At 43.9% G+C, this 13167-nt stretch overlaps 1 protein-coding gene across 1 annotated transcript in view; it reads right to left on the bottom strand.

Annotated features, from left to right (window-relative positions):
• Positions 1 to 13167, bottom strand: part of LOC147111749 (mitogen-activated protein kinase kinase kinase kinase 4-like) — a 536567-nt gene that overhangs the window by 30774 nt on the left and 492626 nt on the right. The window contains 1 exon segment of the mRNA XM_085998951.1: positions 1110 to 1244. Within this exon segment, the coding sequence (XP_085855077.1) occupies positions 1110 to 1244 (135 nt within the window).

Below are 13167 nucleotides of genomic sequence, written 5' to 3'. Positions count from 1 at the left end.
ACCTCTACGCTAGCTGACACAGTAAATGGTTCCCTCTCCTCAGGTACTATTCAAATCCTTTTTAAAACCACTGCCCAGCAACCCCTCAAAAAAAAAATCCTCAACTCCTCCATCCTTGCAAACTCACCCCATCTCCAGCCTCCTTTCCTACTTGAGCCCTACAACCGCATCTCCACCAGCCCCCAAGAACACTCTGTTCCTCTAACTCTGGCCTTTGTGCCTTCCCCATTTCTTCTCTCCACCGATGGTGGCTGTGCTTTCAGCCGCTGAGGCCTTAAGCACTGGAATTCTCTGCCCCAGCCCCTAATACTCTGGATTAAAGTATATATTAAAAATGTTACTTTTTAATTAAATATCTGCAACTGTACATTTTTTACACGTATTGCACTCAATACACCAAGTGCAGCGTTAAGCACATAGATTCTGCTTCACAATGCACCTTCACCCCAACTGCAGAACAGCATCTTCAACTGCACTATTGCAATTTGCACTTCCCACTACTTAAATGTCAGCAAGTGAGATTTCAAATATAGTCATAAAAAGTGTTGAAGGCAGTTTTGTGAAAGTGACTTGAGCACAATGAGTTCAATCTGCCAAAATCCAATTCGCTCTGGACTGCTAGCTGACAGGGATAGGGGACTTTTCCTCAGTCTGGGTGAGGTCACCAGAGACGTAATGACAGTAACTGCCCAATTTCTCATAACAATTTTAATGATAAATAATTCAAAGTTATACTTGTAAAATGAAGGTTATTGGTTCTTAATGCTTTCTAAATCTAGTGGCATTGCACACACTCTACACCATTTTTGTGACAGAATTTAGCCACTGCAAATAATTAAAGAGGAACGTGCTTATGTACATCAAGACACACCGAACAGTACACAACGTGCAGTGCCAACACAATATTTTCATTGATAACACAATGCCAACAAACCGTTTAATAAAAGGTCTTTACACACACATACTACAGGCCAGTGGCAGATGAAAGTAAATTTATATTTCATGTAATTTGAAATCGACATTTGTAATGCTGCAGACACAAGTCAAATGTTTTGTAATTTTGCTACTTTGTGCAGTTTATGTTTTTAAAGTGCATATAATTTTCTCACCAACTTTGTAGTGTACACATCCTTCCAAGTCTCCAACTGTTGTCCAGCCTTGTTTTTTCTCTACTTCAGGGTCATTATGCAATATCTTGTTTCTTAACCAGGACAGGTAATATACTCGCAATTTGTTTTTCTTCCCTTTAAACAGATAATACAAAGTTATTGATACTTGCAGGTTAGCATATGAGAGTTTAATTATGCAATGTATTATAATATAAAATGATATATCGAAATACTGTAATAAGAGTATTTAGTTTGTAAAGACATGTGCATGAATCTGTAGGCAGCAAAGTTTTGGATAAACTGAAGTTTACAGAGATTAACAATTCGGATCTGGCCTAGTCTCACTGAAGTGTGTTCAGTCTGTGTACTGAAAGATTGGAGATGTGTCTGCCTGGCTGAAATTTGGAGATTGTCTGAAGCCTTATGAACAATAATCAGGCCGAACAGTTTATTTTTTTAATTTATTGTTTATGGGATGTGGGCGTCCCATCCCTAGTTGTCCTCGAGAAGGTGGTGGTGAGCCGTCTTCTTGAACCGCTGCAGTCGGTGTGTTGAAGGTACTCCCACAGTGCGGTTAGGGAGGGAGTTCCAGGATTTTGACCCAGCGACAACGAAGGAACAGCGATATATTTCCAAGTCAGGATGGTGTGTGACTTGGAGGGGAACTTGGAGGTGGTGGTGTTCCTATGCGCCTGCTGCCCTTTGTCCTTCTAGGTGATAGAGGTCGCGGGTTTGGGAGGTGCTGCTGAAGCAGCCTTGGCGAGTTGCTGCAGTGCATCTTGTAGATGCTAGACACTGCAGCCACGGTATGCCGGTGGTGGAAGGAGTGAATGTTTAAGGTGGTGGATGGGGTGCCAATCAAGTGGGCTGCTTTGTCCTGGATGGTGTCGAGCTTCTTGAGTGTTGTTGGAGCTGCACTCATCCAGGCAAGTGGAGAGTATTCTATCACACTCCTTACTTGTGCCTTGTAGATGGTGGAAAGACTTTGGGGAGTCAGGTGGTGAGACACTTGCCACAGAACCCCTAGTCTCTGACCTGCTCTTGTTGCCACAGTATTTATGTGGCTGGTCCAGTTAAGTTTCTGGTCAATGGTGAACCCTAGGATGTTGATGGTGGGGGATTCAGCGATGGCAATGCCGTTGAATGTCAATGGGCAGTGGTTAGATTCTCACTTGTTGGAGATAGTCATTGCCTGGCACTTGTGTGGCGCAAATGTTACCTGTCACTTATCAGCCCAAGCCTGAATGTCGTCCAGGTCTTGCTGCATGCGGGCATAGACTGCTTCATTGTCTAAGGAGTTGCGAATGGCACTGAACACTGTGCAGTCATCAGTGAACATCCGCATTTCTGACCTTATGTTGGCAGGAAGGTCATTGTTGAAGCAGCTGAAGATGGTTGGGCCTAGGACACTGCCCTGAGGAACTCCTGCAGCAATGTCCTAGCTTTGAGATAATTGACCTCCAACCACCACAACCATCTTCCTTTGTGCTAGGTATGAACTCCAGCCAGTGGAGTTTGCACCCCGCCCCCCGATTCCCAATGACTTCAGTTTTACTAGGGCTCCTTGTTGCCACACTCGGTCAAATGCTGCCCTGATGTCAAGGGCAGTAACTCTCACCTCACCTCTGGAACTCAGCTCATTTGTCCATGTTTGGACCAAGGCTGTAATGAGGTCGGGAGCGGAGTGGTCCTGACGGAACCCAAACTGGGCCTCAGTGGGCAGGTTATTAGTGAGTAAGTGCCGCTTGACAGCACTGTCAACGACACCTTCCATCACTTTGCTGATGGAAAGCAGACTGATGGGCGGTAACTGGCAAGATTGGATTTGTCGTGCTTTCTGTGGACAGGACATACCTGGGCATTTTTCCACATTGTCTGATAGATGCCAGTGTTGTAGCTGTACTGGAACAGCTTGGCTAGAGGCGCGGCTAGTTCTAGAGCACAAGTGTTCAGCACAACAGCCGGGATGTTGTCGGGGCCCAATGCCTTTGCTGTATCCAGTGCGCTCAGCCGTTTCTTTATATCACGTGGAGTGAATCGAATTGGCTGAAGACTGGCTTCTGTGATGGTGGGGATCTCGGGAGTAGGCCGATATGGATCATCCACTCAGCACTTCTGGCTGAAGATGGTTGCAAACGCTTTAGCCTTGTCATTTGCACTCACGTGCTGGGCTCCACCATCATTGAGGATTGGGACATTCATGGAGGCTCCTCCTCCCGTTAGTTGTTTAATGGTCCACCACCATTCACAACTGGATGTGGCAGGACTGCAGGGCTTTGATCTGATCCTTTGATTGTGGGATCTCTTAGCCCTGTCTATAGCATGCTGCTTCCGCTTTTTTGCTTTCCCAGATTGGCACCTCATTTTTAAGTATGCCTGGTGCCGGTCCTGGCATGCTCTTCTACACTACTTATTGAACCAGGGTTGGTCCCCTGGCTTGATGGTAATGTGAGGGATATGCCGGCCAAGTTACAGATTGTGCTGCTGATGGCCCACAGCGCCTCATGGATGCCCAGTTTTGAGATGCTAGATCTGTTCTGAATCTGTCCCATTTAGCACAGTGGTAATGCCACACAACACAATGGAGGGTATCCTCAGTGTGAAGACTAGCCCAAATGTTCGTGAGGAGGGTCGAGGGTTGGGTGTGCCGTTGTGTCCGTAGCTGGTGCCGAGGGCAATGCAGGGTGGGTTGTCCGGTTTTATTTTTTATTGTTTCTTGAGTGGTTTGTTACAACTGAGTGGCTTGCCAGGCCATTTCAGAGGGCAGTTAAGCACATTGCTGTGGGCCAGACCAGGTAAGGACAGCAGATTTCCTTCCCTAAACAACGTTAGTGAACCAGATGGGTTTTTATGACAATCCGATAGTTTCATGGTCACCATTACTGACACTAGCTTTTTATTCCAGATTTTTTTAATTAACAGCTGCTGTGGTGGGATTTGAACTCTTGTCTCTGGATCAATAGTCCAGGTCTCTGGATTCCTAGTCCAGTAACATTACTACTATGCTACCGTTCTCGATATGTTGAGTCACTACTACTACTGACCTATTGTTTGCTGTTTAATAAACTTATTTGACAGTTAAAGCCTAAATCACAGCCTAATGTAGTATTTACTCTGATGCACCTGAATTCAAGGAACATTTTTTGAGAGCACAATAAAAACCAGTAAGCCAAAACAAAGTGAAAGTGAAAATGGTTTGGTGTCTAATAACTAGGAACACTATAAATTTCACAAGATATCATGGCAAAGTGAAAATACTCTCCAGGAGATACAGCTCACCTATGGGATTGTTCAATGATGTAGAACCCTAAATATATCGAGAGAGTAAATCCTGTCCCCCACCCCACCCAAATATAATTGTGGTGACAACAAACATAAGTTAGAAGATCCCTCACAGATCAGCAATCTAAATTTAAAGCAAGTGGAGCAGTAACAGTATTTATAAATGTCACAAGGACTCAGACAGCGAGAGATCGATGGAATTACCCCATTTAGCTGTTGAACAAAAAGGAAGGTGAAACTGGAGAAGCACTACTCGGGTTTTGGTGGGTGGTGGCGGTGGAGAGAAGGAACACCGCCGATCTGAGCTGGAGAAGCAGGGCCGACAGAAACCAAACGAACAGGAACAGTACTGATGAATTCTTAAGTCACAGAGAAAGGTGCATTAATAGCAAGTCTGATAAGTTCACTAAATCCAATCTGATACCAAATTTTAATGAAGAGTGACGACATATTTAGTTTTGTAGGGCCATTTTGAATTATTAGCAAACCACCATAAGTACAAGGAGCTGAAAGTGGGAAACCATCAATTAATGTTAAGGCACTCACTTAATTTCCTCACATGGATCCAATAAACATTGGAAACCATGAAAATGTACAACGTGCTACTGTTGCTACTTATGATTTAATGCTTGAAGCATACAGGCAAACATTTTTAGAAGTTGCACAGAGCACCATGAATTATAAACTAGAAGCTGTGCATGAGTCAAGTGAGGTACGCCATTGTGGTCAATATTATCAAGAGGATTTGAGTTACAGGAGTAAAGAAGTCTTACTCCAATTATATAGGGCCTTGCTGAGACCACACCTGGAGTACTGTGTACAATTTTGGTCTCCTTACCTAAGGAAGGATATACTTGCCATAGAGGGAGTACAACGATGGTTCACGAGATTGATTCCTGGGATGGCGGGACTGTCGTATGAGAAAAGATTGAGTAAACCAGGCCTGTATTCTCTTGAATTCAGAGAGGGGATCTCACTGAAGCATACAAAATTATTACAGGGCTTGATAAGGTGGATGCTGGGAGAATGTTTCCCTTGGCTGGGGAGTCTAGAACCAGGGACCACAGCCTCAGAATAAAGGGTAGGCCATTCAGGATTGAGATGATAAGAAATTTCTTCACACTGAGGGTGGTGAATCTTTGGAATTATCTACCCCAGAGGGCTGTGGCGCCTCAGTCATTGGGTATATTCAAAACAGAAGTCGATAGATTTCTGACTAGTAAGGGCATCAAGGGATATGGCGATAGGGCCAGTGAATGGAGTTGAGGCAGAAGATCAGCCATGATCTCATTGAATGGCGGAGCAGGCTCGATGGGCCGAATGGCTTACTCCTGCTCCTATTTCTTATGTTATGTTGGGCAAAACAGTATTGATGGCTCAATAAAAATTACAGTACAGTAATATTCTCTGGCATGAGTAAATATCGTCTGCTGATGATAAATGGGAAGGAACTAAGGATAGAGTTTGGAGCAAGGCCCCATGTGGGAAAGATCAGCTGAGCAAGATAGCTGTACATGGCATGAAGTTCTTAAAGGGACAGTGCTCCAAGACAATGTTTTTCTTCCCCATGCGATGATGGCAATTTGTTTTTAATGTAGAAGTGGAATAAGTGAGGAAAAATGCTGGTTGAAATAATGTTTTTTTTGACAAAAGCACTGGCGTACACATTCCCATTCAAATCTGTCATTAGTTTTTAAATTACTAACAAAATAGGACCCATCAGTTTTGACAGGTGCATATTTTCTTTCTCTTTTCAAAATTAACCATCCATCACTCACTAAACTAGAACTTCAAACATTCCTTTTAAAAAGTAATGTGTTTGTAATTCTAAGCTTGGCACCCATATTCATATTTGTACAGTACTTTGCAATTTTATATACTTTTATTATGTAGCAAACATTTTGTAACTAGGTCTACCTCTCCCTCAAAGGTGGTTTGTCCGTTTTAAATCTAGAAACACAGTAAGTTTAATTTGTATTTTCCAGTCATGCTCAGCTGCTATAGGTCACCCATAGTTCCAATAAATAAAAATGTTGATTAGAGTGAAACCATTTACATTCACAATGAGATCTGGTAAGAAAATCATTAAATATTCTTGCAATACACCATTTCACTCAACCATCAAAGCTGCTGTTCGATCCCCCATGACCGTTCCCATTTTAGCAATGCATTATTTTGCAGAATAAGGGAAACAGATTGACTTGCTCCCAGTTATCAGCCACTGTTCTATAAATCAACTACTTGAAAGTGTGCCAGCAAGGTACTCCAACACATTCTCCCATGGATTAGGACTATGGTTTACACTCTTAATTCCTCACACTGGAGCTCTCAATTGTGGGCATGCTGTCATTGGATTTGTAAAGCAGAAGGGAGATAGTTTTCTACTGGGGAATAAAAAATTGAACCAACTTAGGCTGCTCTCACTCATCAAAATGCTTAATAGTTGTATTGGTAAAATGTAGAAAACCCAACCCCTCAGGAAATAGGTTGCACAGTCCAGTAAAATCTTACATATCTCCGAGATTGAGAGACACAAGGAGATAAGAACATAAGAAGTAGGAGCAGGAGTAGGCCATACGGCCCCTCGGGCCTGCTCCGCCATTCAATAGGATCATGGCTGATCCGAATCTAGACTCACGTCCACTTCCCTGCCCTCTCCCCGTAACCCCTAATTCCCTTATCTGCTAGGAAACTGTCTATCTCCGTTTTAAATTTATTTAATGTTGCAGCTTCCGCAGCTCTCTGGGGTAGCAAATTCCACAGATTTACTATTCAATTTTCAATTTTCAATTTAAATCGCTTTATTGGCATGATAAGTTACATCTTATGTTGCCAAAGCATCAAAATACATTTATGGTTCAGCACATAAACGCAGTTCTATTCATACAGTGTATAAACAGGTATATCCCTGAGTGTATAAATATACATTCGCATTGTTTATATATATTTTTTTCTTAGCTTACTGGTTGTCCCTCTGTTCATGGCAAGCTGCAACATAGTGCGCCGCCAGCGTTACACAGCTTCTCTCCTCTCCCAGTAGGAATGGGAGTTTTTGGTTGTCATTCAGATTTCTGAAATCAGGGCATATTTGTGAGAATTTTTGGTAGAAATTCTCCCTGATGCCCTGATATTTTCCACAAGCTGTGAGGAAGTGCATCTCTGTCTCCACCACTCCCTGACTGCAGTGAGAGCATATCCTGTCCTCTCTTGGCAGCCTGGTCTGCCTGTGTCTGCCTTTTTCGATCGCTAGGCTATGTTCGCTAAGTCTGTACCTTGTCAAGGTTCTTCTCAGTTTGTTATCCTTTACCATGGTCAGGTAATCAGCTATGTTGTATTGTCTGTTTAGGGCCAAGTAGCAATTGAGTTTGCTTTGGGTTTTTGTTGTTTCTGCCCAATATGTCAGATATTTTTCCTTTTGCTTAGCGACGATTGTGTTGGGTCGAATTCTTTGTGTTACCCTGTCACTGTCCTGGGGCTGGTTATTGTTAGTATTGTTAGTAGTTACTTCACTGAGTCCCAGGACTAGTTGACTGAGGGTATTCTTCTTTATGGTCAGCTCTTGGCATTTCAGGGCGTCGTAGTGATAGCATTGGGGATTGCTCATTTGTAGGTGATTCCAAAATTTGGTGGCTCTTTTTTGGATAGTGATTATTAATGGATATTGGCCTAGTTCCGCCCTGCATGCATTGTTTACTGTTTTCCTTTGAGTCCGGAGGATACTTTTACAGAATTCTGCATGTAGGATCTCAATTGGGTGTTTGTCCCATTTTGCAAATTCTTGTTGAGTTAGCGGTCCCCATACCTCACTGCCATAGAGTGCAATTGGTTCAATTACTGATTTGAAAATTTTGAGCCAAATGCTAATTGGGATTTCTATTTGGATTGATTTTTTGATGGCATAGAAAGCCCTTCTTGCTTTCTCTTTCAGTTCATTCACAGCCAGTTTGAAGTTTCCCGTAGAACTGATTTTTAAGCCCAAGTATGTGTAGTTAGTGGTTTGTTCAATTTTGGTTGTTCCTACTGTGAAATTTATTTTGGGTCCCTGATGTTTGGATCTTTGCTGGAACACAAGGACTTTGGTTTTTTGGGGATTTATTGTCAGGGCCCAAGTCTGGCAGTACCACTCCAGCAGGTCCAGGTTTTGCTGTAGCCCCTCTTTAGTAGGTGACAGCAGAACCAGGTCGTCTGCATAGAGGAGGAATTTAACCTTGGATTCATATAGGGTGAGGCCGGGTGCTGTAGATTGTTCAAGTAGTTTTGCCAATCCATTTATGTAAATATTAAAGAGTGTCGGTGAGATTGGCGAGCCCTGCGTCACCCCCCGCCCCTGTGGGAAGTATTTTGTTTGTTTGTCTCCAATTTTAACTGCACATTTGTTGTTTGTATACATTGATTTAATTACATCATATGTTTTCCCTCCTACCCCACTTTCGATAAGTTTCAGGAATAAACCGTCATGCCAGATGGAGTCGAAAGCCTTCTGGAAATCTACAAAGCATGCGTAGATTTTGCTTTTGTTATTGTGAACGTGTTTGTCAATTAGGGTCTGTAGGGTGAAGATATGATCGGATGTTCTATAGTTTGGCAGGAATCCAATTTGGCTTTTACTACCCTCTAAGTGAAGAAGTTTCTCCTCATCTCAGTTTTGAAAGGGCAGCCCCTTATTCTAAGATTATGCCCCCTAGTTCTAGTCTCACCCATCAGTGGAAACATCCTCACCGCATCCGCCCGCATCACTTTGTAATTTGCCTTTTAAAAAAAGAGAAAACTCAAAAATTTTGCAAACTGAATCCAGACTTGCCCACATAGGAACAGATGATTGAGTTTCCCAATCATAGATGCACAAATTAAAAAAAGGTCAGCTCCAAATGATATGCAAAAATGTTATCAATGATGCCAGACACTGCCAACTTCACTCAAAAGGAGAAAACCTTTTCTTAACAGTTACTTGAATGATTTAGGCAAGAACTTTGTGAGGTAGCTGCTACAAGATGATGAGCTCCTCCCCTTTGTTGAATTTCTCCACTCCCCTAGTAAACAACATTTGTCTCACTTACAATTTAAAACACAAAGTTTAACAGAAATCTTTTTTAATCTAATAAAAATAGAACCCACTCCAATAAAATGAGAACAGTTTTGTTTACTTTACAGCAAAATATTTCACTGACAGCGATTCCAAAGTATCTGTACTCCAAAGGCCTGACATTTTTCAACAAAACCCCACAGCAAAAAAAGTTCACTGAAGAAAAGTCCAGTCTAATTACAAGTGCGCCTTATAACTACTGATGAGCTTTTTGATCACTTTTCTCTCTTGTACTGAATTTAACACACCTTCATTGTTCACGCTTTATTCTTTACAGTGACGAGTTAAGCATTCAATTATTTGTTTTCACCACATGGGGGCACCACAGCAGAAGAATTTACTTCACAACAGAAGCACAGCAAAGGCCTCAAATTTTAAAATTTTCACGTTTAAATCACAGTCCAGCAAATGTTTCATGCCTGGTCACAATATGTTCTCTGCTTATTTAAATTATAGCATTATTGTGGCAGCTACACATTTCAAAGTAATTAATATAATTTGAAACACATTGAGATACTTCTGAAAGATGTGCTAAGGTGATAAATACCAGTCTGTCTGTGTTTCTATGCAAAACACTCCATGTGTCCCACAGCATTGATTTTGTACCTTTTAGCCTGATTTGGCAAGGCCCGGTCTTGGGGCCTCAAATATCAGGCAACACCCTCTTTCACCATCATCCCTTTGGTCTTTTAATCTCTCCTGCCTTCCACCCTATCATAGAGCTTCCCTTTTGTTCTTTTCTCCTCTCCCCCTTTACCTGCCTCTGTACTTGCTTAAAACTCATAACTCATTACACATCACTAACTTTTTCCAGTTCTGATGAAAGGTCTTCGACTTGAAACGTTAACTCTGTTTCTCTTTCTAAAGATGCTGCCTGATCTGCTGAGTATTTCCAGCATTTTCTGTTTTTAGTCACTTTTGACACCTGGTAACTATATTAAACACAGGGCAGTTGACCAGCAAAACTCCCTGGAGGCAGTGGCGTAGTGGTTATGTCACTAGACCAGTAAGCCAGAGGCTCAGTCAAATGGTCTGAGGATATGGGTTCAAATCCCACCACGGCAGCTGGTGGAATTTAAATTCAATTCAATTTAATTCTGGAATTAAATGTTAGTCTTAGTAATGGCGACCATGATACCATTGTCGATTGTTGCAAAAACCCATCTGGTTCACTAATGTCCTTTAGGGAAGGAAATCTGCCGTCCTTACCTGGTCTGGCCTACATGTGACTCCAGACCCACAGCAATGTGGTTGACTCTTAATGCCCTCTGAAATGGCCTAGCAAGCCACTCAGTTGTAAACAACCGCTACGAAAAACAATAAGAATAAAACCGGACGGACCACCCGGCCTCGACCTCGGCACCGGAAATGACAACGGCAAACCCAGCCCTGTCGACCCGGCAAAGTCCTCCTTACCAACATCTGGGGGCTTGTGCCAAAATTGGGAGAGCTATCCCACAGACTAGTCAAGCAACAGCCTGACATAGTCATAATTACCGAATCATACCTTACAACCAATGTCCCAGACACCACCTTCACCACCCCTGGGTATGTCCTGTCCCACCGGCAGGACAGACCCACCAGAGGTGGTGGCACCGTGGTATACAGTCGGGAGGGAGTAGCCCTGGGAGTCCTCAACATTGACTCAGGACCCCATGAGGTCTCATGGCATCAAGTCAAACATGGGCAAGGAAACCTCCTGCTAATTACCACCTACCGCCCTCTCTCAGCTGATGAATCAGTACTCCTTCATGTTGAACACCAATTGGAAGAAGTACTGAGAGTAGCAAGGGCACAAAATGTCCTCTGGGTGGGGGACTTCAATGTCCATCACCAAGAGTGGCTCGGTAGCACCACAACTGACTGAGCTGGCCGAGTCCTAAAGGACATAGCTGCCAGACTGGGTCTGCGACAGGTGGTGAGGGAACCAGCAAGAGGGAAAAACCTACTTGATCTCGTCCTCACCAATCTACCTGTTGCAGATGCATCTGTCCATGACAGCATTGGTGGAAGTGACCACCGCACAGTCCTTGTGGAGACGAAGTCCCGTCTTCATGTTGAGGATACCCTCCACCGTGTTGTGTGGCACTACCACCGTGCTAAATGGGACAGATTTCGAACAGATCTGGCAACTCAAAACTGGGCATCCATGAGGTGCTGTGGGCCATCAGCAGCAGCAGAATTGTATTCAACCACAATCTGTAACCTCATGGCCCGGCATATCCCTCACTCTACCATTACCATCAAGCCAGGAGATCAACCCGGGTTTAACGAAGAGTGCAGGAGAGCATGCCGGGAACAGCACCAGGCACACCGAAAAATGAGGTGTCAACTTGGTGAGGCTACAACACAGGACTACTTGCATGCCAAACAACGGAAGCAACATGCGATAGACAGAGCTAAGCGATCTCACAACCATCGGATCAAATCAAAGCTCTGCAGTCCTGCCACATCCAGTCGTGAGTGGTGGTGGACAATTAAACAGTTAACAGGAGGAGGAGGCTCCAAAAATATCCCCATCCTCAATGATGGTGGAGCCCAGCACATGAGTGCAAAAGACAAGGCTGAAGCATTTGCAACTATCTTCAGCCAGAAGTGCCGAGTGGATGATCCATCTCGGCCTCCTCCTGAGGTCCCCAGCATCACAGATGCCAGTCTTCAGCCCATTCAATTCACTCCACGTGATGTCAAGAAATGGCTGAAGACACTGGATACGGCAAAGGCTATGGGCCCTGACAACATTCCGGCAATAGTACTGAAGACTTGTGCTCCAGAACTAGCTGCGCCCCTAGCCAAGCTGTCCCAGTACAGCTACAACACTGGCATCTACCCGGCAATGTGGAAAATTGCCCAAGTATGTCCTGTCTACAAAAAGCAGGACAAATCCGACCCAGCCAATTACCGTCCCATCAGTCTACTCTCAATCATCAGCAAAGTGATGGAAGGTGTCGTCGACAGTGCTATCAAGCGGCACTTACTCAGCAATAACCTGCTAACTGACGCCCAGTTTGGGTTCCACCAGGGCCACTCAGCTCCTGACCTCATTACAGCCTTGGTCCAAACATGGACAAAAGAGCTGAACTCAAGAGGTGAGGTGAGAGTGACTGCCCTTGACATCAAGGCAGCATTTGATCGAGTGTGGCATCAAGGAGCCCTAGCAAAACTGAAGTCAATGGGAATCAAGGGGAAAACTCTCCATTGGTTGGAATCATACCTAGCACAAAGGAAGTTGGCTGTGGTTGTTGGAGGTCATTCATCTCAATCACATGACATCACTGCAGGAGTTCCTCAGGGCAGTGTCCTAGGCCCAACCATCTTCAGCTGTTTCATCAATGACCTTCCCTCCATCATAAGGTCAGAAGTGGGGATGTTCGCTGATGATTGCACACTGTTCAGCACCATTCGAGACTTGTCAGATACTGACGCAGTCCATGTCCATATGCAGCAAGACCTGGACAACATTCAGACTTGGGCTGACAAGTGGCAAGTAACATTCGCACCACACAAGTGCCAGGCAATGACCATCTCCAACAAGCGAGACTCTAACCATCTCCCCTTGACATTCAATGGCATTACCATCGCTGAATCCCCCACTATCAACATCCTGGGGGTTACCATTGATCAGAAACTGAACTGGACCAGCCATATAAATACTGTGGCTACAAGAGCAGGCCAGAGGCTGGGAATTCTGCG

This window comes from Somniosus microcephalus, chromosome 10, assembly GCF_052327205.1.
Source record: "Somniosus microcephalus isolate GS21.2 chromosome 10, FLI_Smic_1.0, whole genome shotgun sequence".
Taxonomy (NCBI): Eukaryota; Metazoa; Chordata; class Chondrichthyes; order Squaliformes; family Somniosidae; genus Somniosus; species Somniosus microcephalus.
Note: the sequence above shows the minus strand (reverse complement) of the source record. Positions and strands in the feature narration are given on the sequence as shown.